Raw genomic sequence first — 26,144 nt, 5'->3', positions numbered from 1 at the left:
GGCAGTCTACAGTTCATAGGGTTGCAAAGAGTCAGACATGACTGAGCATAAGTACATATATTGTTACAATTAATTTATGATATTGTGAATTAGAATCTTGAGTATTTCAAACAAATTACAGAAATACATAATACGTTAAAAGGGAAAAACTGCTCCAAAGGCCTATAAAATGGAGCCTGCAAGCATCAAGGTATGCACTTAAGGTACCATAAAGTACACTCTGTGTGTATGTACAGTTGTTCAGTGGTATCTGACTGTTTGGACCCCTTGGAGCCTGCAGGCTCCTCTGTCCAAGGGATTTTCTACGCAAGAATACTGGAGTAAGATGCCATTTCCTACTCTAGAGGATCTTCATAACCCAGGGATCAAACCTGAGTCTCTTGAGTCTTCTGTATTGGCAGGCAATTCTTTGCCACTGTGCCACCTGGGAAGCCCATAAAGTAGAATTTCACTACAAGAATACAATTACACTACATCATAAGTGTGACCTAAAACTCATATATGAACCATAGGGAACAACAACAAAAAAAATTGGCACTAATTATTTCAGACTTAAAACAGAGAAGAGATTTTGGAAGCCAAGGCCTTTTAGAAAATTGATCAAAGAAGTTTGAGCTGATGCTTTGTCTTTTAGCAATAATTACTGTAAAGATAGGGCTTCCGTTGTGGCTCAGCTGGTAAAGAATCCACCTGTAATGTGGGAGACCTGGATTTGATCCCTGAACTGGAGACCCCCTGGAGAAGGGAAAGGCTACCCACTCCAGCATTCTAGCCTGGAGAATTCCATGGACTTGTATAGTCCATGGGGTCGCAAAGAGTCGAACACAACTGAGCGACTTTCACTTCACTTCACTGTAAAGATAAGGAAGGTAGTGCAATTCATTCCATACTTTTTTCAGATGCTTAGGAAATCCCATGGACGGAGGAGGCTGGTAGGCTGCAGTCCATGGGGTCGCTACGAGTCAGACATGACTGAGCGACTTCACTTTCCCTTTTCACTTTCACACATTGGAGAAGGAAATGGCAACCCACTCCAGTGTTCTTGCCTGGAGAGTCCCAGGGATGGGGGAGCCTGATGGGCTGCGGTCTATGGGGTCACACAGAGTCGGACATGACTGAAGTGACAGCAGCAGCAGCAGCAGCAGGTGTAGTACATTTTCAATATGTCATTATTGCTATTATTCCTTCTAGAAAGTACCAATTTGAATGAATTTCCTGGCATTTCCTCTGCTCCTTCACAGTTTGTACAAAGCTGAAAGACAAACCATTAGGTATTTGACCAAAGAAAGGTCAACAGAAAGATTTCTACTTGACACTTTACTGGCATTTTCAGATTACTTCACAATTTCATGCGCAACCATAAATCATCAGGTAATTAGCTTGGATTTTGAAAGACAGCGTGCTTTAAAACATCCCTCCCAGAATTGCTAGAGCAGAGATAAGGCCTGAGGAGGTCAGCTAGCTTCTCACCATTGGTGGCCATAGGCCTTGAACAAGAGTGGGCAGCAGGAAAAGAAGGGAGAACAATAAAAAGCTGTGAGCACTTGCGAGGGCCTGCATTTGACTGCTGGGTCAATTAACAGGGGTAATAGACTCTCTGGAGAAGCCTGTAAACACAGAGTTCTAGTGTCCAACAGCAAGCGTGATGTAAGAAACCTATGGAACCACAAGTTCTCACTGACTGCCTCCTAGAAGATTGCCTCAGGTGGACTTGGGGCCCACTGATGACATGTGCTCCATGATCCAGGCCTGTGGTCTTCAAACTTTTTCTTTAAGATAAAAGATCCTTTCATCAAATGAAAGCACGCATAGAAACTTTATATGTTTAAATAAACCATATAGATTAATGAGTAACTCCTCTGTATGAACTGTTGACCATAGCCCTACCCGCTTATCTTATTCCACCTCGCCGCCTTCTTCCACACCTCAAGAGGTTTCTGAAAAACTCCAGCACTTCAAAAATAAAGTCTGACAAGCCTCTCACTATTCTTTTGCAAATTTCCATCTTTTTTACCTACCAAATTTTAACTCATCTGCTATAAGAAGCTCTATATATGGGCTTCCCTCATAGCTCAAAGAATTTGCCTGCAATGCAGGAGACCTGGGTTCAATCCCTTTGTTGGAAGATCCCCTGGAGGAGGAAATGGCAACTCATTCCAATATTCTTGCCCAGAGAATCCCATGGACAGAGGAGCCTGGCAGGCTATAGTCCATGGGGTCACAAGAGTCACACACGACTAAGTGACTATATGTATGTATATATGTATCGTAGTTATATGGGAAACACAGGATTTTGGAAGTCTTAACTACCTCATTATGATGTTGAAAGCCCATTGGCTTGGTGTTCTTCTGGGTCAATACTAGTTCCATAGCTGAACAATAAGAATTTACTGTCCCATCTCATCACCTGTCCAAGAATGCTTTCTCTTTTGTAAAATGTGATGAAAATAAAAATATTAAGCACTTAGAAGCTATATTTAATCAGGGACTCACCTCCTTCCCAATCTCTTTCTTTCAACTTGCATGTGAATATGTATGTATGCTTAGGCTAAGATCCTTTAGAAAGGAAAACACATTGAAAATCTAAACTCTGTTGAGTTGAAGCCTTGTGGGATACCAAGTTAGTAACTTGGAATAGGACGCTATAGTACAAAATTTTCTTTTTATATCCTGGAATCTCTTCATTATCATTTCTAAATAACTTAAGCAATTTGGCAATTGAAGATAATAAAATTATTTTTAATCATTTAATACTATTTTCCTTCTCTTAACTTTATTAACAAGTTAACATTTGTGGATAAACTTATAACAAAAAGTAAATGAAGAGGTAAATAGTGAATAAGAAGACAAAATATTACAATAGTTAGCTCATCTTTCTTCTGAGAGGAAATAAAGTCTAACCTAGCTCAGAGCACTGACCAAAAAACAATACATTAAAGATGTCTCATTTGCTAACAGCTGGAACCAGAGAACAGTTGCCAACATCCATTGGATCATAGAAAAAGCAGAAAAACTCCAGAAAAACATTTGCTTCATTGACTACCCTAAAGCCTTTGACTATGTGGATCACAACAAGCTGTGGAAATTTTTCAAGAGATGGGAATACCAGACCACCTTACCTGCCTCCTGAGAAACCTGTATGCAGGTCAAGAAGCAATAGTTAGACCCTAACATGGAACAACAGACTGGTTCCAAATTGGGAAAGGAGTATGTTAGGCTGTATACTGTCACCCTGCTTATTTAACTTATATGCAGAGTACATCATTCTGAATGCCAAGCTGGATGAAGCACAAGCTGGAATCAAGATTGCCAGGAGAAATATCAACAACCTCAGATATGCAGATAACACTGCCCTTATGGCAAAAAGTGAAGAGGAACTAAAGAGCCTCTTGATGAAGATTTAAGAGGAGAGTGAAAAAACTGGCTTAAAACTTGACATTCAAAAAACAGATCATGGCATCCAGTTCCATCACTTCATGGCAAATAGACAGGAAACAACAGAAACAGTACAGACTTAATTTTCTTGGGCTCCAAAATCACTGCAGACAGTGACTGCAGCCACAAAATTAAAAGACGCTTGTTCCTTGGAAGAAAAGCTATGACAAATCTAGACAGTGTATTAAAGAGCAGAGATATTACTTTGCTGACAAAGGTCCATATAGTCAAAGCTATGGTTTTTCCAGTAGTCATGTACAGATATGAGAGTTGGACCATAAAGAAAGCTGAGCACTGAAGAATTGATGCTTTTGAACTGTGGTGTTGGAGAAGACTCTTGAGAGTCCCTTGGGCTGCAAGGAGATCAAACCAGTCAGTCCAAAAAGAAATCAACCCTGACTATTTATTGGAAGGACTGATGCTGGCGCTGAAACTCCAGTCCTTTGGCCACCTGATGCGAAGAGCTGACTCATTGGAAAAGACCCTGATGCTGGGAAAGATTGAAGGCAGAGGGAGAAAGGGACGACAGAGGACGAGATGGTTGGATGGTATCAGCGACTTAATGGCCATGAGTTTGAGCAAAATCTGGGAGATGGTGAAGGACAGAGAAACCTGGCATGCTGCAGTCCATGGGGTCACAAAGAGTCAGACACTACTTAGCAGTTGAACAACAAGAACAAAGAAAATCAATATCTTATATAGAAGTTTTCCTTGTTTGTAGGGGAGGACAAAGCTTAGGAATAATTAAATTCACCGAGATCACTAAGATAACTATCCGTGTCATGAGAAAATATTTTCCTATATTTTAAAGGTTTCTTACTATGATTTTTAAAGACTTTGAAATATCCTGATAAGTAAAAATGATTTAAATTCATTTGTGGAAAAAAATTTACTAGCTATATGTACAATAGGATCAAAATAAGCAACTTAAAAAAGGACAAAAACAAGTTTATTATAATCTTAGATGGGAGTCTCAATTTGGGGTATAGTCTGAGTTTCTTTTTGAAGAAGGCAGCATGGTTTAGAAAGAAGATAGTTTCTTTTTAAATGCTGGAAAAATATTCATAACATGAAATTTACCATTCTAACCATTAAAACAATTTTTTATTGACATATTCTTGACCTACAATATTAGTTTCAGTTGTATAACATAGTGATTCAATATTTTTATAGATTGTGTTCCATATAAATTTATAAATTAAAGAATATTGGCTATATTTGCTGTGTTGTCATTGTGTGTTGTGCATTTTTAAGGTTAAAGTCCTGGATCTGAGCAGTCAATTTTGTCTGTGTCACTATTCTTCTATGCTCAGACTTAGATCATTCTTTTTTGTGTAGTAAAATAACATAACAATTTAAACTAATTTTAACATTTTTAAGTGGACTTTAGTAGTTTCAGGCATATTCACATTGTTGTGCAACCATCACCACTCTCTAGTTCTAAAACTTTTTCTTCATCGCATACTGAAACTCCATACTCTTTAAACCATAACTCCCAATTTCCCCTTTCTCTTAGCCCCTGGTAACCTCTATTCTTCTTGCTATGAATTTTACTATTCTAGGTATCTAAGATAAGTGTAATCATACAATGTTGTCTTTTAGTGTCTGTCTTGTTTCTGTTAGCGTGTGTCTTCTAGGGTCATCCATGTTACAGCACATATCAGAATACCCTTCAGTCTTAAGACTAAGAACTGTTTCACTGTGTGTACTTTCCATGTTTTGATCATTCATTCATCTGTCAATGGATATTTGTGTTTGATTCACCTTTTGTGAATGATGCTACTGTGAATGCTGGTATGCACATATCTGTTTGACGTCCCCCTTTTAATTCTTTTTGGTTATATCCAGAGGTGGATTCCCTGGTAGCTCAGATGGTAAAGAATCTGCTTGCAATGTAGGAGACCCAGGTTTGATCCCTGGGTTGGAAAGATCCTCTGGAGAAAGAAAGGAAACCCACTCTAGTATTCTTGCCTGAAGAATACCATAGACAGAGGAGCCTGGTGGCTACAGTCCATGGGGTCACAAAGAGTTAGACATGACTGAGCAACTTTCACTTATTCACTTCACCCAGAAGTGGAATTTCTGGATCATTTAAGTAAGTTCATAAGAGGCTAGGTTTGAAGAGCAATCTGGTTTCAAATTTAGCCTCAAGTTCTAGCAGATCAATGAGGCAATATACCATGGTGGTGCACTCAATATGCCAGCAAATTTGGAAAACTCAGCAGTGGCCACTGGATTGGAAACAGTCAGTTTTCATCCCAATCCCAAAGAAAGGCAATGCCAAAGAAAGTTCACTACCACATAATGCACTCATCTCACACGTTAGCAAAGTAATGCTCAAAATTCTCCAAGCCAGGCTTCAACAGTATGCAAACCGTAAACTTCCAGATGTTCAAGCTGGATTTAGAAAAGGTAGAGGAACCAGAAATCAAATTGCCATCATCTGTTGGGTCATCAAAAAAGCACGAGAGTTCCAGAAAAACATCTACTTCTGCTTTATTGACTATGCCAAAGCATTTGACTGTGTGGATCATAATAAACTATAGAAAAGTCTTAAAGAGATGGGAATACCAAACCACCTTACCTGCCTCCTGAGAAATGTGTATGCAGGCAAAGAAGCAACAGTTAGAACTGGACATGGAACGACAAACTGGTTCCAAATTGGGAAAGGAGTATGTTAGGCTGTATACTGTCACCCTGCTTATTTAACTTATATGCAGAGTACATCATTCCGAATGCCCAGCTGGGTGAAGCACAAGCTGGAATCAAAATTGCCAAGAGAAATATCAATAACCTCAGATATGCAGATAATACTGCCCTTATGGCAAAAAGTGAAGAGGAACTAAAGAGCCTCTTGATGAAAGTGAAAGAGGAGAGTGAAAAGGTTGGCTTGAAGCTCAACATTCAGAAAACAAAGATTATGGCATCTGGTCCCATCGCTTCATGGGAAATAGATGGAAAAACAGTGGAAACAGTGTCAGACTTTATTTTTTTGGGCTCCAAAATCACTGCAGATGCTGATTGAAGCCATGAAATTAAAAGACGCTTACTCCTTGGAAGGAAAGTTATGACCAACCTTGATAGTATATTAAAAAGCAGAGACATTACCTTGCTAACAAAGGTCCATCTAGTTAAAGCTATGGTTTTTCCAGTAGTCATGTATGGATGTGAGATTTAGACTATAAAGAAAGCTGAACGCCTAAGAATTGATGCTTTTGAATTGTGGTATTGGAGAAGACTCTTGAGAGTCCCTTGGACTGCAAGGAGATCCAACCAGTCCATCCTAAAGGAAATCAGTCCTGAATATTCATTGGAAGGACTGATGCTGAAGCTGAAACTCCAATACTTTGGCCACCTGATGCGAAGAACTGACTCATTTGAAAAGACTGATGCTAGGAAAGATTGAAGGTGGGAGCAGAAGGGGACAACAGAGGATGAGATGGTTGGATGGCATCACTGAGTTTGAGTAAGCTCCGGGAGTTGGTGATGGATAGGGAAGCCTGGCGTGCTGCAGTCCATGGGGTGACAGAGTTGGACACAACTGAGCAACTGAACTGAACCATGGAGGTTACATGGATGAGCTAGAGGGCTGACTGTCTGGGTCCAGATTCTGGCTTCACTGCTTCCTAGCTATTACTCAACCTCCCTGTGCTTCAGTTTACACATCTGTGAAACAGGAGAATAAATGTACAACTTTCATTGGGTTCTTGTAAGGATTAGTTTTTCTTATTCATCTGTTCCATTACTACACCTAAAATAATGACTTATGAATGGCTTCAGGGGGTCTATGAACCCCTCAATATTATACATAAATCTTAGTGTACAAGTGCATTTGCAGATTTTTGGGAAGATTTACAGTGGTTTATTTTTCCCTTTCTTAGCCAGATTCTCAATGGGCCCCTGATCTATCAAATGGGGAGAAACACTATTCTAAAAGTAGTTAGTGGCCTATAACTTAACACCAAGTCTTATGCATGTGAGCTTGATTAAGCAAGCTTGTAAAATATCCCATAATGCTTTGGGATGAGGTATTATCTGTGTTACCTTTGCTCTCCTAATTAAATTCCAACCAAGGAATTTCCCTTGTTGAAATTCCCTTTCTGTTCACAACTATTAACAAATAGTTTTAAAAACAGGGAGGGCAGAAAGAAAAAGATCTAAAGTATTTCTAATTCCACATATAAAGAGAAAGATATTTAACACAGACACACCAAAACATATGTGTGTGTGTATGTGTGTGCATCTGTGTGTGTAATATAATTAACCTCACTTCTTGGGCTTAATTTAATAAAGTAGTCTACAGCTTAATATAATATACCAACTTACTTATTAATTCTCCAAGTAGTATAAATATAATGTAAGGGACTTCAGAGGAAGACCAACAGAATGCATCATATCAGAAATAGAAATGATGATAAAGAAAAGCCCATGGCTATTGCAACAAAGCAGCTCAGTCTCTTCAAAGAATAAAGCTGTGATGGAAGACCGTCTTTCATGCAAAGGGCCTTTTTAAAGGTTCTCCACTGATGTGGTATAGCTGAACCTCCCTTAATAATTATTCCTTAGATTTGCATACAACTTTTAACATTTCAAAGAGCTTTCACAGGCTTAATCCTAAAATCAACATGGGCTTTCTCTGCTTCCCCAGGGGCTTGCAGGTTTCACTGCCATGCCTCCTCATAGTAGGACAGCTTGGAAGCCTGCTGCAGTGGCACACCAGGTCCAAACCAGTAGCAGAGTAAAACTCCATATCTGTGATATAGATCTTTATCTACTGATCCTAAATCCTCCTTTTGAACAAGATTAGTGAAGCAAAACTAGATGGTACCAAGCCTAAACTAAAAAAGTCCAGAAAAGAGCACTTCAGGCCTTGAAACTCTTCTGTATTACACTCATCCAAACACTATTCAACAAATATTTATTGACTAATGAAGGCCAGGCATTGTTCTATTGCTGAGTTGCTGCAGTTAACCAATCAATGCCTTTGATAATAGAGAGCAGATGTTTTAGTAGAGGAAGTAGATATTTTAGTAGGGGAAGGGAGAAAATGAACAAATATGTGTATAATATATTAGCTGATATAAGGCTATGGTATGTCTAAGGGGTAGCCAATGTGGGACAGAGTGGCAGGATATGAGGTTCCAGAAAGAGCCTGGTGCCCAACTCCATAGAACCTTATAACTTCTTTAAGGAATTTGGTTTTTACTTAGAGTGAGAAGTAAGATAAGGAGCCATTGAAGGGCAACATGATCAAATTTACATTTTAGTGATACTATCTGCGTGCTGTGCTGAGAACAGACTGAACAGTATGCGAGATGTTATGTTATGTGTTAGTTGCTCAGTCGTGTGCAACTCTTTGTGACCCTATTGACTGTAGCCTGCCAGGTTCCTTTGTTCATGGGATTCTCCAGGCAAGAGTACTTGAGTGAGTTGCCGTTTCCTTCTCCAGAAGGTCTTCCTAACCCAGGGATTGAACCTGGGTCTCCTGCATTGCAGGCAGATTCCTTACCATCTGAGCCACCAAGGAAGCCCATGGGAGATAGCTGTTGCAATAATCCAAGTAAGGACAAGAGAGATATTTCCCTCATGCCCCTTTTCAGTCAAAACCCACCCTCTTCCCCCAGTAAACTATTGATTTGATTTTTTTTTATCACTATAGATTAATTTTGCTGGCACATTCACCAGTGAGAAAGAATACATTTTATTGTTCCCTCTTTGTTGGATAGTGGTTTACATGAAATTTTGAGCTATAAAAATCTGTTAACTGCTATGGATTAGGCTGTATCATGCCACAGGGTTCTAGAATTTATAGACAGATGTCTGAGCAGAAATGAGACCTGTTGGATGCCCTACCCTCTTTAGGTGGGGACCTCTTTAAAGCTTGGTTCCACAATCACCATCTGTGTAGTAGGTGTACAGAACTCTCACAGCACTGGAGTATTCATAGCTTTGCTTGTATTTTAACTCTTCCTTTGGTGTGTGTGTGTGTGTGTGTGTACACACTAAATCACTGCTGCTGCTGCTGCTGCTGCTGAGTCACTTCAGTCGTGTCCGACTCTGTGTGACCCCATAGACGGAAGCCTACCAGGCTCCCCCGTCCCTGGGATTCTCCAGGCAAGAACACTGGAGTGGGTTGCCATTTCCTTCTCCAATGTGTGAAAGTGAAAGTGAAGTTGCTCAGTCATGTCCGACTCATAGCGATACCATGGACTGCAGCCTACCAGGCTCCTCCATCCATGGGATTTTCTAGGCAAGAGTTGTGTCCAACTCAGTGCGACTCTATGGACTGCAGCCTGCTAGGCTCCTCTGTCCAAGGAATTTTCCAGGCAAGAATACTAAAGTGGGTTATCATGCCTTCCTCCAGGGGATCTTCCCAACCCAGGGATTGAACCTAGGTCTCCTATGTCTTCCGCATCACGGGCAGATTCTTTACCACTGAGCCACCCAACTCTCCTCTCCACCACACGTCAATTAAATACTGAGGCATATATATTTAATGAACTGCACCACTTGTCACCCCATAGTAACCATTTACCCTCACCTCACAAAAGATCAGCAAAGTCTACTTTAAGTAGTTTCACACCTATACATCTCTATAACGCTGATTTAATTACATCCTTTAGAAACTGGAAAAGAATAACAGTAACGGAATTTTAAAAATATATACTTGGAATAATCATTTACAGGCATTTTGTATTTTTATATTTTCACTTATGATATAGATTTCATTTCAGGCAGTAGAAAAAAATATTGATTAGTTTATCATGACTCTAAGCAACTATTTACAGTAAGTTCTCGTGTCCAATCATGTAAATTTACAGTAAGTTCTCATGTCCAATCATGTAAATTTACAGTAAGTTCTCATGTCCAATCATGTAAATTTACAGTAAGTTCTCATGTCCAATCATGTAAATTAGTTCACATGTCTGGTAGACATCATCACTTGTGTGCATTCTCTACAAGTGGTTGTGCTTTGGTATACTTTACTGTACAATACTATACAGAGTATAGTATCTTTATTTCAAACCAATGACGTCTGGAAGCAAGTATAAAATCAGAGGTGATACAGCTGGTACTGTACCATACTTTTCAAGATACTGTACTGTAAGATTAAAAATGTTTTATTTTTTGTGTTTGCTTGCTTTTAATGATTTGTTGTGTGAAAAGTATTATAAACCTATTACAGTACAGCACTATATAGCCAATTGTATTAGTTGGGTACCCAGGCTATCTTCGTTGGATTTACGAACAAATTTGACTTAAAAATGCACTCTCAGAATGGAACCTGTTCATATGTAGGGGACTTACTGTATTTTTAAAAGTCTGAACAAGTTTTGATTGCCTGAAGTGATTAACGTATTGAATGAAAAGGCAATGGGCACAACATTTAACCTGTAAACAACTTCAGAGCCCAGTATAATATTTAAAAAAATCTTATATATGTATGTTGATTATATTTCAATAAAATAGAAAAATTATATAATTTGAGACAGTTAAATCTAATCATTTTTTAGTACATTCAAGCCTTAAGTAATTAAACATCACCATTAGTATACACAATTTGAGTGTATTCTATAAATAGAGCCCTCTCTTAGTTATTAAGTGTTAAGAAATGAATAGAGTATGAGTCATGCTTTTGAGGAAATTATCATTTCTTTACCAAAACGAACCAAATTGGCAAAGTGTCTACAATGAACATGGATTTTCACAGTATTTATTTTATGAAAATAAGAAATATGAGCAACTTATGGTACTCTTATTATGTGAGATGGAAACAAGGTAAAAATTTATAAATTTGTAAAACTGATTTGCAAGTTGATAATAGTAAGTAATAGATTTTTCAATAATCAGTTGGGACTCTGGTTGCCAGTATCCATTTCTAGTCATGCAAACTCAGTATTTAAAAACAAAAGTCTGTAATTTTCTTAGAAAAACACAACTCATTTTTAGAGAAGCACAAAGTAAGAAGTGCCATTAAGCCTTCTAAAGGGTTTTAAGGTTTTGATTTCAAAGAGGGTTTGGCTATTGGAAAAAGTATTCTATGGTTTTTCATGTCACTACCACTAACTACCTTCCCAGATGCAGTGAATTTTGGTAAAAGGCCAATTCTGCATTGTGGCCATGAAGCATATTCAGCAGCTTGTAGTGAGTAGGGTGCTTCCCTGTTGACTCGGCAGTAAAGAATCTGCCAGCAATGCACGAGCCGCAGGAGATGTGGGTTCAGCCCCTGGGTTGGGAAGGTCCCCTGGAGGAGGGCATGACAACTCACTCCAGTATCCTTGCCTGGAGAATCCCACGGACAGAGGAACCTGGCAGGCTATAGTCCATAGCGTCTCAAAGAGTCGGACACAACTGAAGCAACTTAGCATGCATCCACACAGTGAGTAGGAAGGCAGCATGAAGGCCTAAGGGCTGTTGAAGGAGAATGGTTCAAGGTCAAGGCAAACCACACAGTATGCTTCTCCACTTGAAGTGAGATTAAGTTAAAATGAGTACCCTGGGATTACCCTAGAGAGGAAAACATGGTCAGAGAAGAGAAACTCATAGCTGTATATGGAAGAGACAAAGGGTGGATGTGATTATAATTGTGGTAGGGGTATGGAGTTACCCTGGGGAGGTGGAAAGTGCAGACCTGTTGGAATGGGATGCAGCCCTGTATATATGGGATGATTGCTTGGTTATGAGCCTCATATATATTTTTAACACCAAGCATAGCATCTTCTTTTCTCCTCCAAATCACTTCCTATAAACATTACAGAAGTTTTTACAAGGATGAACACTCTGCATTCATAACTTAAGGAGGGCTCTGAAATGAATAAATAATACACTATGAAGCCATACTTTCTTGTATTTAAAATTATTGCTGAACCAGGAATATTAAAATAGCGAGTCTGCTTACTTACCTTCACCAGTGCAGCTTGAACTACTGATTCGCTTTCTGTATCTAAGGCAGATGTAGCCTCATCTAAGATCAGAATCTTCGGGTTTCGAACTAAAGCTCGAGCAATTGCGATTCTCTGTTTCTGTCCTCCACTCATTTGAGTTCCTTTTTCCCCTACCAAGGTATTAAATTTCTAATGAAAATTAGGAAAGAAAACAGAAACAGAAGGCAGCATGGTCAGATGATTAGAATAGGAAATGGCAAGCACAGTTGTGGATATTTTTTCTCATTTATTTATTTATTGAACTTTTAATTTTGTATTGGGGTATAGCCAATTAACAATGTTGTTAACAGTTTCAGGCAAACAGCAAAGGGACTCAGCCATAGATATATGTGAATTCATTCTCCCCCACATCAGTTCAGTTCAGTTCAGTCGCTCAGTCGTGTCCAGCTCTTTGCGACCCCATGAATCACAGCACGCCAGGCCTCCCTGTCAATCACCAACTCCCGGAGTTCACTCAAACTCATGCCCACAGAGTCGATGATGCCATCCAGCCATCTCATTCTCGGCCATCCCCTTCTCCTCCCGCCCCCAACCTTTCCTAGCATCAGAGTCTTTTCCAGTGAGTCAACTCGTCGCATGAGGTGGCCAAAGTATTGCAGTTTCAGCTTTAGCATAGTTATGTTCTAATGCCAGATTAATCACTGCTGCAGCCTGGATAGTATTTGATCTATGATTTGTTCTTTGTAAAAATAAACAACTATTTTAGAAGAGAAGACCAAAGAAAAATTTGGCTAGGACTAAAAAAAATGAGGACATAACATAATCTAGGATTTTAAGGAAGATTAACAATAATTTGAACCAATTTTCAAAGTTTTAAAGACACTTTTATAATGCACTAGTATCTTTAATAGAAACACCCTAGTACAAATAATTTATTAAAATGTTTATTAGTAATTTAATGTATTACCCATAATTTCCTTTATATTCTGAAAAATAGTATGAAAAAGATTACTGCAAAAACAAACTCCTTCTTCAAAATGTTTTTTCAATCTTGGGAGACATTTTGGGCCTTCTTTTACTTTTTTTTTAATATATATATCTTTAACAAAGTATATATTGTTAGATATTTGAAGTTGGAGGTAATTTCTAGAACTAATGAAGCATAATTAGTAATATTCTATTGTGCTAAATCCTCGATTCAAACTTCATTTCTTCAAAAACTTACTTTCAAATACGATTTCTAAACTTTTAACTTCTAGAGTTTGACCTTTACATTAAAAATGTGCATGCTAAATCACTTAATTCATGTCTGACTTTTTGCGACCCTATGGGCAAAAGCCGGCCAGGCTCCTCTGTACATGGGATTCTCCAGGCAAGAATACTGGAGTGGGTTGTAATGCCCTCCTCCAGGGGATCTTCCTGACCTAGGGATCAAACCTGTGCCTCTTATGTCTAACCTGCATTGGCAGGGGGGTTCTTTACCACTAGCACCATCTGGGAAGCCCCACAATAAAAAAGAAATATATATATATATATACACACACACACCCCTACCTTATTGACGAATAATTTTTCATAATAAAATGCACCTGTTTTAAAAGAATAGTTGTATGAATTTGGAAAAATGCGTGTATCTATGTTCAGTTCAGTTCAGTTCAGTTCAGTCGCTCAGTCGTGTCCGACTCTGCGACCCCATGAATTACAGCATGCCAGGCCTCCCTGTCCATCACCAACTCCCGGAGTTCACTCAAACTAATGTCCACAGAGTCGGTGATGCCATCCAGCCATCTCATTCTCTGTCGTCCCCTTCTCCTCCCGCCCCCAATCCCTCCCAGCATCAGAATCTTTTCCAGTGAGTCAACTCGTCGCATGAGGTGGCATGAGGTGGCCAAAGTATTGCAGTTTCAGCTTTAGCATCAGTTCTTCCAATGAACACCCAGGACTGATCTCCTCTAGAATGGACTGGTTGGATCTTCTTGCAGTCCAAGGGACTCTCAAGAGTCTTCTCCAGCACCACAGTTCAAGAGCATCAATTCTTCGGCGATTGGCTTTCTTCACAGTCCAACTCTCACATCCATACATGACCATGGGAAAAACCATAGCCTTGACTAGACGGACCTTGGTTGGCAAAGTAATGTCTCTGCTTTTTAATATACTATCTAGGTTGGTCATAACTTTCCTTCCAAGGAGTAAGCGTCTTTTAATTTCATGGCTGCAATCAGCATCCGCAGTGATTTCGGAGCCCAATAAAATAAAGTCTGACACTGCTTCCACTGTTTCCCCATCTATTTCCCATGAAGTGATGGGACCAGATGCCATGATTTTTGTTTTCTGAATGTTGAGCTTCAAGCCAACTTTTTCACTCTCCTCTTTCACTTTCATCAAGAGGCTTTTGAGTTCCTCTTCACTTTCTGCCATAAGGGTGGTGTCATCTGCATATCTGAGGTTATTGATATTTCTCCCGGCAATCTTAATTCCAGCTTGTGCTTCTTCCAGCCCAGCGTTCCTCATGATGTACTCTGCATATAAGTTAAATAAGCAGGGTGACAATATACAGCCTTGATGTACTCCTTTTCCTATTTGGAACCAGTCTGTTGTTCCATGTCCAGTTCTAAGTGTTGCTTCCTGACCTGCATACAGGTTTCTCAAGAGGCAGGTCAGGTGGTCTGGTATTCCCATCTCTTTCAGAATTTTCCACAGTTTGTTGTGATCCACACAGTCAAAGGCTTTGGTATTACCACCCAAATAAAAACAGAAAATTTTCATCATCCTAGAAAGCTTCCAAATGACCCTTTCCAGTCAAAATGCACACCTTGCCTCAGATACCATTGATTTGATATTTATCACTATAAATTAATTTTGCTAGTTCTACAATTTCATATAAATAGAATCATAAAGTGTGCACTTATTTTTGAAGTTTGATGGCTTAAGGTTCATTTGGTCTAAGATTCATGGTAAATTATATGTGTATATAGTATGAGGTAAGGACCATGTTTCTTTTTTTTTTTTTAACACATGGATATCCAACTTTTCCAGCACCATTTGTTGAAAAGACTTCCCTCTCTCCACTGAATTACACTGGCCTTGTCAAAAATCAATTCACTAGATATATGTGGGTCTGTTTCTAGCCTCTGTGTTGTGTTCCACTGACTTACATGTCCACTGTTATGTCAATGCCTGTGTATGCTCAGTTGAGTCTGACCCTTTGCGACCCCATGGATTGTACCCTGCCAGGCTCTTCTGTCCTTGGAAATTTCCAGGCAAGAAAGAATACTGGAGTGGGTTGTCATTTTCTACTCCAGAGGTCTTTCCAACCCCGGGATCGAACCCACATCTCCTATGCGTCTTGCATTACCATTGCACCACCTGGAAAACCTGCTGTTAGGTAATTATCACTGTCTTAATTGCTGTCTTAAAATTAACTATTGTAGGTCTTCCAGTTTTGTTGCTCTTTTTCCAAAATTGTTTTGACTATTTTGATCCTTTAGATTTTTTAATCAGCTTGTTGACTTCTGCACATGAAAAAAACAGCTGAGATTTTGATTGAAATAGCATTAAATTTATAGATTGGTTTGGGGAAAATGCATATCTTTAAAAATATTCAATCTCTAAATCAATGAATAAGATACATCTTATTTATTATATTTAGGTATTCTTTAATTTCTCTAACTAGCATTCTATAGTTTTCACATAGAAGATTTATAGATCTTTCATTATATTTATTCTATTTTATATTTTTAATGCTATTGTGAATGTCACTTTTAATTTCATTTGTAGTTGTTGCTACTATTTTGAGAACCAGTTTATTTTTTTCATAGTTATACATCTTATTAAGTTTACCTATCCACCTCTTTTTGAGTGAGTTTTTTGTGGTTTGTGTCTTTTCAGGGAACAGAACCTCTTCTATGTTGTCAATATTATAGGCATATCTTTGTTTGTAGTATTCCTATATCAACCTTTTAATGTCTTTGGAATTAATAATGATGTACTTTCTTTGATCCCTGATATTCACAATTTCTCTTCTCTTTTTTGTTTCTTCATCAGGCTTGCTATAGTTTTACTGATTTTATTGATCTTTTTAAGGAATCAGCTTTTAGTTTCACAGTGACTGTTTCTAATGTTTTCTGTTTTTAATTTCACTGTTTTCTGCTCTAGTCTATATTATTTCTCTTCTACTTGCTTTGCATTTGATTTGCTCTTCTTACTCTAGTTTCTCAAGATGCAATCTCAGTTAATGGATTTTAGATCTTTTTCTTTTCTAAAGTAAGCACTTGATGCTGTAAGTTTCTCTTAAAGCAGTTGATCCTTGAACAACATAGGTGCTAGGGACACCAACCCCCATCCAGAGAAAAATCCAAGTATAACTTTACAATCAGTCCTCTGTGTCCCCATCCTTAAATTCCACCAGCTGGGGGTCATGTAGTGCTACAGTAAGGATTTTTTGGAAAAAATTCCTGTATAAGTGAATATGTACAGTTCAAACCCATGTTGTTGAAAGATCAAGTGTATTCCACAAATACAGATATCTTGTATTTTCATTTTTATTTACTTCAAAAGTTTTAAATTTTTCTTGAAACTTCCTATTTGTGCCATATATTATTTAGAAGTAAGTTCTTTAATTTTCAAATATTTATGGATTTTCCAGGTATATTTCTGTTATTGATGTCTACATTTTAATTCTATTATGGCCCAAGGACATACTTTGTATGCTTCCTTTGAAATTATAAACGTTTTTTCTTTCAATGTCGAGAATATTGTTCATCTCAGTGAACATTCCACATGCACTTAAGAAAAATGTTTTATGCTGTTATTGGGTGAAACTGTCTATAAATATCAGTTATAACTAGTTGGATGATAGTATTGTTGAGGTTATCCTTAGATCTTTTGCCTACTTGTTCTATCAAGTATTAAAGCCTTCGGCTAAAATTGTGGATTTGCCTGTTTCTCCTTTCAGATGTATTGTTTATGCTTTATGCATTTTGAAATTTTTTTGAAACTTTTAAAAAAAGACTTATTTTTTATAGATTAAAAAAAATAGTGTTATTTATTTATGTGGCTGTGCTGGGTCTTCACTGCTGTGTGGACTTTTCTTTAGTTGCAGTGTGCAGGCTTCTCATAGCGGTGGCTTCTCTTGTTGCTGAGCATGGGCTCTAGGGCACATGGGCTTCAGTATTTCTGGCGGGAGGGCTCAGTAGTTCTGTAGCACGGGCTCAGTAGTTGTGGTGCATGGGTTTAGTTGCTTCGAGTCATGTGGGATCCGCACGGACCAGGGATTAAACCTGGGTCTCCTGCATTGGCAGGTGGATTCTTTACCACTGAGCCACCACTGAAGCCCTAAAGATTTTTTTTGATGCTGACCATTTTTAAAGTCTTTATTGAATTTGTTATAATATTGCTTCTTCTTCTTTTATTAATGTTTTTGGTTTTTTGGCCCTGAGGCATGTGGGATCTTAGCTTCCTGACCAGGGATCGAACTTGTACCCCCTGCACTGGAAAGGGAAGTCTTAACCACTGGACTGCCACAGAAGTCCCTTGAAATTTTGCTTAAGTGAATAAATATTGAGATTATGGGATTTTTCTTTTTGCCTATGGATCATAGTCTTCTGTTTCTTCGCACATCTAGGTATTGTAGAATACACATTGAAATCTGTGCATAATATGTTGAAGAGACTCAGTTCTGTTTTCTTCTGAGGACAATGTTGATTTTAGTCTCATGTGCACGCGTGTTTGCTGAGTCGCCTCAGTCACGTGCAACTCTTTGCAACCATATGGACTGTAGCCCACCAGGATCCTCTGTCCTCGGTATTCTTCAGGCAAGAATACCGGAGTGGGTTGCTGTGCCCTCTTCCAGGAGATCTTCTCAACCCAGGGATTGAGCTTGAGTCTCTTACGTCTCCTGCACTGGTAGGTGGATTCTTTACCACTAGCACTACCTGGGAAGCTCTTTAACTCTCCTAGGCAAATCAAATATTGACTGATCATGCTGGTTTTATGCTGTTGTTGTGGTGCATCTGTTGTTGTTCAGTCACTCACTCTTTGCAACCCATGGACTGCAGCACGCCAGGCTTCCCTGACCTTTATCACCCAGAGCTTGCTCATCTAAAGAAAGCCTCAAAACTTGGCAGGACCCAATATCCAAGTTCTGACTCCTTTAGGGTCTTGTCATCACTTGGTTTTAGGATTTGTTAGAGGAGATTATTTAGAGTCAGCCTTACTCTAAGGTGTGGTCTTTACTTCTAAGGTGTGACTTTTTTTGGTGTCTCAGCTATATGCCTGAAGTATAAAGAGGTGTTAATGTGACCTCTCCACTCCGGCTGGGTTGTGTTTTCAACAGCTCCACCACACTGCCTGATTTTGAGTATTTCTGCTCTACTATAGCTTTGTAGCAGCTGTTCTCCTGTAAGCCAGGGGTAATCTTATATCTGAGAAGGATTCCCAAAGGATGCTTACATGGACATCTGCCCCCCACCTCATGTCCACAGCTCTTTTATTTTGGCTCTTCAATTTCTTAAGCTGTCCTGAAATTCTGTCTCTGTCTTTTATCTCAGGGGTACTGACATGTTCTCTTTGAATTCCATTTTACAGAGATGTAACGGGGTCATAATTTGTTCCGAGGAAGCATGCTGGACATTCATGGACTTTCTTCAAGAGTTTCCTTTCTCTCAGGAATCATAGTTTCGTGCTACCACTTATCTAATGCTTGGAAACAATTGCCCTATGCCTCATATGTTCGAGTCCATTTTATGGCTGTTCAAGGGAAAAGCTAGTAAATATCAGTTAATCCTAACTTATTAATTTAAAAATATGTGTGTGTCATAGTTGGGCTTCCCTGGTGGCTCAGATGGTAAAGAAGCTGCCTGTAATGCAGAAGACCTGGATTTACTCCCTGGGTTGGGAAGATCCCCTGGAGGAGTGCATAGCAACCCATTCCAATATTCTTGCCTGGAGAATTCTCATGGACAGAGGAGCCTGGTGGGCTACAGTCCATGGGTCGCAAAGAGTTGGACACGACTGAGTGACTAAGCACATCATAGAAGGATTAATGGTATTTATTTTTTATTTTTTTATTGAAGGATAATTGCTTTACAAAATTTTATTGATTCCTGTCAGACCTCAACATGAATCAGCCATAGGTATACATATATCCCCCTCCCCACCATACCTCCTCTAGGTTGATGCAGAGCCCCTGTTTGAGTTTCCTGAGCCATATAACAAATTTCCATTGGCTATCTATGAACTATGGATGGAGGTTCGTGACATTGTATAGGAGACAGGGACCAAGTCCATCCCCATGGAAAAGAAATGCAAAAAGCAAAACGGCTGTCTGAGGAGGCCTTAAAATAGCTGTGAAAAGAAGAGAAGTGAAAAAGAAGAAAAGGAAAGATATAAGCATCTGAATTCAGCGTTCCAAAGAATAGCAAGGAGAGATAAGAAAGCCTTCCTCAGCGATCAATGCAAAGAAATAAAGGAAAATAACAGATTTGGAAAAACAAGAGACCTCTTCAAGAAAATTAGAGATACCAAGGAAACATTTCATGCAAAGATGGGCTCAATAAAGGACAGAAATGGTATGGACCTAACAGAAGCAAAAGATATTAAGAAAAGGTGGCAAGAATACATTGAAGAACTGTACAAAAAAGATCTTCATGACCAAGATGATCACGATGGCGTGATCACTCACCTAGAGCCAGACATCTTGGAATGTGAAGTCAAGTGGGCCTTAGAAAGCATCACTACGGACAAAGCTAGTGGAGGTGATAGAATTCCAGTTGAGCTATTTCAAATCCTGAAAGATGATGCTGTGAAAGTGTTGCACTCAATATGCCAGCAGATTTGGAAAACTCAGCAGTGGCCACAGGACTGGAAAAGGTCAGTCTTCATCGCAATCCCAAAGAAAGGCAATGCCCAAAAATACTCAAACTACCACACAATTGCACTCATCTCACACGCTAGTAAAGTCATGCTCAAAATTCTCCAAGCCAGGCTTCAGCAATATGTGAACCGTGAACTTCCAGATGTTCAAGCAGGTTTTAGAAAAGGCAGAGGCACCAGAGATCAAATTGCCAACATCCTCTGGATCATGGAGAAAGCAAGAGAGTTCCAGAAAATCATCTATTTCTGCTTCATTGACTATGCCAAAGCCTTTGTGTGGATCACAACAAACTGTGGAAAATTCTGAAAGAGATGGGAATCCCAGACCACCTGACCTGCCTCTTGAGAAACCTGATGCAGGTCAGGAAGCAACAGTTAGAACTGGACATGGAACTACAGACTGGTTCCAAATAGGAAAAGGAGTACATCAAGTCTGTATATTGTCACCCTGCTTATTTAACTTATATGCAGAGTACATCGTGAGGAACGCTGGGCTGAAAGAAGCACAAGCTGGAATCAGGATTGCTGGGAGAAATATCAACAACCTCAGATTTGCAGATGACACCACCCTTATGGCAGAAAGTGAAGAGGAACTAAAAAGCCTCTTGATGAAAGTGAAAAAGGAGAGTGAAAAAGTTGGCTTGAAGCTCAACATTCAGAAAACAAAGATCATGGCATCTGGTCCCATCACTTCATGGGAAATAGATGGGGAAACAGTGGAAGCAGTGTCAGACTTTATTTTATTGGGCTCCAAAATCACTGCGGATGCTGATTGCAGCCATGAAATTAAAGGACGCTACTCCTTGGAAGGAAAGTTATGACCAACCTAGATAGTATATTAAAAAGCAGAGACATTACTTTGCCAACCAAGGTCCGTCTAGTCAAGGCTATGGTTTTCCCAGTGGTCATGTATGGATGTGAGAGTTGGACTGTGAAGAAAGCTGTTCACCGAAGAATTGATGCTTTTGAACTGTGGTGTTGGAGAAGACTCTTGAGAGTCCCTTGGACTGCAAGAAGATCCAACCAGTCCATTCTAGAGAAGATCAGTCCTGGGTGTTCATTGGAAGGACTGATGCTAAAGCTGAAACTCCAATACTTTGGCCACCTCATGTGACTAGTTGACTCACTGGAAAAGAGTCTGATGCTGGGAGGGATTGGGGGCGGGAGGAGAAGGGGATGACAGAGAATGAGGTGGCTGGTTGGCATCACCAACTTGATGAACATGAGTTTGAGTGAACTCCGGGAGTTGGAGATGGACAGGGAGGCCTGGCTTGCTGTAATTGATGGGGTCACAAAGAGTCGGACACGACTGAGCGACTGAACTGAACTGAACTGAATGTAAGTTTCCATGTTACTCTCAACATACATCTCACCCTCTCCTCCCCTCTCCCCATGTCCATAGTCTATTCTCTATGTCTGTTTCTCCATTGCTGCCCTGTAAATAAATTCTTTAGTACCGTGTTTCTAGATTCCGTATATATGTGTTAGAATATGGTATTTATCTTTCTCTTTTTGACTTACTTCATTCTGATTAATAGGTTCTAGGTTCATCCACCTCATCAGAAGTGACTCAAATGCATTGCTTTTTATGGCTGAGGAATATTCCATTGCGTATATGGACCACAACTTCTTTATCCATTCATCTGTTGATGGACATCTAGGTGGTTTCCATGTTCTAGCTTTGTAAATAGTGCTGCAATGAACAATGGGATACATGTGTCTTTTTCAATTTTGGTTTCCTCAAGGAATACACCTTGGAGTGGGATTGCTGGGTCATATGGTGGTTTTATTCCTAGTTTTTTAAGGAATCTCCATACTGTCTTTAAGAGTGGCGGTATCAATTTACATTCCCACCAACAGTGCAAGAGCGTTCCCTTTTGTCCACACCCTCTTCAGCATTTACTGTTTGTAGACTTTTTGATGATGGCCATTCTGACTGGTGTGAGGTGATGTCTCATTGTGGTCTTGATTTGCATTTCTAATAATGAGCGATGTTGAGCATCTTTTCATGTGTTTGTTAGCCATCTGTATGTCTTCTTTAGAGAAATGTCTGCTTAGGTCTTTTTCCACTTTTTGATTAGGTTGTTTGTTTTTCTGGCATTGAGTTGTATGAGTTGCTTATATATTTTGGAAATTAATCCTTTGTCAGTTGTTTCATTTGCTATTATTTTCTTCCATTCTGAGGGTTGTCTTTTCACCTTGCCTACAGTTTGCTTTGCTGTGCAAAAGCTTTTAAGTTTAATCAGATCCTACTTGTTTACTTTTGTTTTTATTTCCATTACTCTGGGAGGTGGGTCATCGGAGAAGGCAATGGCACCCTACTCTAGTACTCTTGCCTGGAAGATCCCATGGACGGAGGAGTCTGGTAGGCTGCAGTCCATGAGGTCACTAAGAGTCGGACACGACTGAACGACTTCACTTTTACTTTTCACTTTGATGCATTGGAGAAGGAAATGGCAACCCACTCCACTGTTCTTGCCTGGAGAATCCCAGGGATGGGCGAACCTGGTAGGAGGCCATCTATGGGGTCACACAGAGTTGAACACGACTGAAGTGACTTAGCAGCAGCAGTAGCAGGAGGTGGGTCATAGAGGATCTTGTTCTGATTTATGTCATCGAGTGTTCTGTCTATATTTTCCTCTAAGAGTTTTATAGTTTTTGGTCTTACATTTAGGTCTTTAATCCATTTTCAGTTTATCTTTGTGTATGGTATTAGGAAGTGTTCTAATTTCATTCTTTTACATGTAGCTGTCCAGTCTCCATGGTGAAAAACTGAAAGCATTCCCCCTAAGATCAGGAATAAGACAAGGGTGTCCACGTTTGCCACTATTATTCAACATAGTTCTGGAAGTCTTAGCTTCAGCAATCAGAGAAGAAAAAGAAATAAATGGAATCCAGATCAGAAAAGAAGAAGTAAAGCTCTCACTGTTTGCAGATGACATGATTCCCTAAAGATAGTATCAGAAAATTACTAGAGCTAATCAGTGAATTTAGCAAAGTTGCAAGATACATCAAAACACAGAAAGCACTTGCATTTCTATATACTAACAATGAAAAATCAGAAAGAGAAATTAAGGAATCAATCCCATTCACCATTGCAACAAAAAGAATTAAATATCTAGGAATAAACTTACCTAAGGAGACAAACAACTGTACACAGAAGATTATAAGATGCTGATGAAACAAATCAAAGATGACATAAACAGATGGAGAGATATTCCATGTTTCTGGCTAGGAAGAGTTAATATTATGAAAATGATTATACTATCAAATGCAATCTACAAATTCAATGTGATCCCTATCAAATTACCAATGGCAGTTTTCACAGAACTTGAACAAAAAATTTCACAATTCATATGGAAATACAAAAGACCCTGAATAACCAAAGTAGTCTTGAGAAAGAAGAATGGAGCTGGAGGAATCAACTTTCCTGACTTCAGATTATACTACAAAGCTACAGTCATCAAGACAGTATGGTACTGGCACAAAAACAGAAATATAGACCAATGGAACAAGATAGAAAGCCTAGAAATTATATTTATTTTTGAGTATAGCTTTCCCTAAATTTTCACCTATATGAAACCACTTCTGTAACTTTTATTTATTATTATGTTTATTCTTATATCCCAGTTTAACCATCATGTCTGTGGAATTTAGCTTCTATCATAATAAACCAGCAATTTAAATTTGTTCTTTGGATTATATCTTTAGGATTTACTATTAGATTTATAGCAAGGAACACCTTTGTGTAAATATTGGTCTTTTAGTAAAAATAAGTCATAACTTACAGGGAATGATTTCAGTTCAGTTCAGGTCAGTCACTCAGTCGTGTCCGACTCTTTGCGACCCCATGAACTGCAGCATGCCAGGCTTCCCTGTCCATCACCAACTCCCAGAGCTTACTCAAACTCATGTCCATCGATTAGGTGATACCAATCAACCATCTCATCCTCTGTCATTCCCTTTTCCTCCCACCTTCAATCTTTCCCAGCATTAGGGTCTTTTCCAATGTGTCAGTTCTTCACATCAAGTGGCCAAAGTATTGAAGTTTCTGCTTCAACATCAGTCCTTCCAACGAATATTCAGGACTGAGTTCCTTTAGGATTGACTGTTTGGAACTCCTTACAGTCCAAGGGACTCTCAAGAGTCTTTTCCAACACCACAGTTCAAAAAATGACTTAAGAAGCATCAGAAAACTCCTTAATTCCAAATGGAAAACTGAAGATCATTTTTTTTTTTTGAGGAAAAGAAGTCAGTGAAAGTGTTGAATGAAGGTCAAAGAAAGGAAATTTGTGTTTTCCCAAACCACAAGGCAAAGAATGACCTCAAAGAATAACTTTTCTGTCCTGAGTATGACCCTAAATAATGAGGACAGGAGGTAATAAATAGCATAACAAAAATTTTATGAAAAAAACAAAAGAACAAAATTATTATGACCTATGGAATGTGGTTTGTGAAATATATTCATTAAAATAACTTTTTTGTTATTATTGCCTTCTGGGATGTTAGAATTTTGTGTTTTAATTTCATATATCATCCTTTCTTATTTCACAAGGTGCTCCCCATAATAATTTCAAGTGATACTGGGATGAAATTGAAAATGAAATGAAAAACTGAAAATGAAATGCTACTAATGAACAAATACTTTAAGAAATATAAATATTTTTATAGCTCTCTATCAATTTTAAATATCCATTAGGATCTTATATGTCATAATACCCCCAAATTATAGTTTACTGTGTCTCTTTCCAACTGTAATTTCACATTTCTTATCCAATAGTAGTTCCATATACTTCAAAAACAAAATTTTTTCCTTTGCCTTAACACAGAACCAATCTGAACATTGCATGTGACATTCCCACTCTTAGCCACAAGATGGCGTTGCAAATCAACATTTTGCAGATACACATTTCTCAGGGTAGACTGATGATTTTGTTTCATATTTCTTTGTTATATTTTAACATATCCTTTATTTTTCTTTTCTATTAGCAGTGAGAACTAGTAAGAACAAAACAGATTAAAAACTTTGACCTTTCAACAATGTATTCTTTGGGTTGTTATTATGCTCTCTCATTCATAGTTTCATTGAGGACAATGCAAAAATTAATCACGCTTACCTTACTCTGTAGATGTTAGCATTATTTAACTTATTTTGGAATAGCTCAGTGCTTTAAGTTTAAGCTAAGAATATAGGTTACATAGTGTACTTACCTTGGGAAATTCCATTATAAAATCATAAGCATTTGCTTCCTTTGCTGCTTTCTCAATGTCTTCATTAGTCACACCATCTTGTCCATATCTAATATTGTTACTAATGGTGGTTCCAAACAAAACAGGCTCTTGGCTGACCACTCCAACATGTTCTCGATAATGCTGCACATTTAAAGTTCTGATGTCGTTACCATCCACCGTGATCTATAAATCCAAAGGAATGAATCACTGTGATGCCTTTCACTGCATTGGGTTAAAACATTTTTTACTACTCCAAAACATAAGCTGAGAAGCAGGTTGTTTCAGGAAACAAAGACTGACTATATTTTGATAAAATATGTATAGCAAGTACACTGCCAATAGACTTTTTCTGGTAGTTGCGAACTAATAAAACCTAAAAATATTGACTTAAAATTCGTTCAAACTATATGAATATCTTTACTCTACCCCATTGACTATAACCTGCCAGGCTCCTCTATCCATGGAATTTTCCAGGCAAGAATACTGGAGTGGCTAGTCATTCCCTTCTCCAGGAGATCTTCCTGACCCAAGGATTGAACCAGGGTCTCTTGCATTACAGGCAGATTCTTTACTGTCTGAGCCACCAGGGAAACCCTAACACTAAGAATAATATGATCCATAGGCCCTAACATGATCCACAAATTAGGTATTATGAGGATATATACTCTAGGAGTCACAAATGTTATTATGTAGACACATGTAAAAAACTTCAGTTTTGTT

The 26,144-nt window shown here is 38.7% G+C and overlaps 1 protein-coding gene across 1 annotated transcript in view; it reads right to left on the bottom strand.

Moving 5' to 3' along the window:
- ABCB5 (ATP binding cassette subfamily B member 5) overlaps positions 1–26,144 on the bottom strand; it is a 128,796-nt gene that overhangs the window by 78,295 nt on the left and 24,357 nt on the right. Inside the window, exons 12-13 of the mRNA XM_055420559.2 lie at positions 25,404–25,607; positions 12,339–12,509 (exon numbers count right to left, since the gene is read on the bottom strand). Coding sequence (XP_055276534.2) covers positions 12,339–12,509; positions 25,404–25,607 — 375 coding nt within the window. The remainder of the gene's footprint in view (positions 1–12,338; positions 12,510–25,403; positions 25,608–26,144) is intronic.

The sequence above is a fragment of the Moschus berezovskii genome, chromosome 3 (assembly GCF_049115385.1).
Source record: "Moschus berezovskii isolate FMDL1 chromosome 3, NW_MosBer_1.0, whole genome shotgun sequence".
In the NCBI taxonomy this organism is placed as follows: Eukaryota; Metazoa; Chordata; class Mammalia; order Artiodactyla; family Moschidae; genus Moschus; species Moschus berezovskii.
The sequence above is the reverse complement of the archived record's forward strand: the minus strand, read 5'-3'. Positions and strand labels throughout refer to the sequence as shown.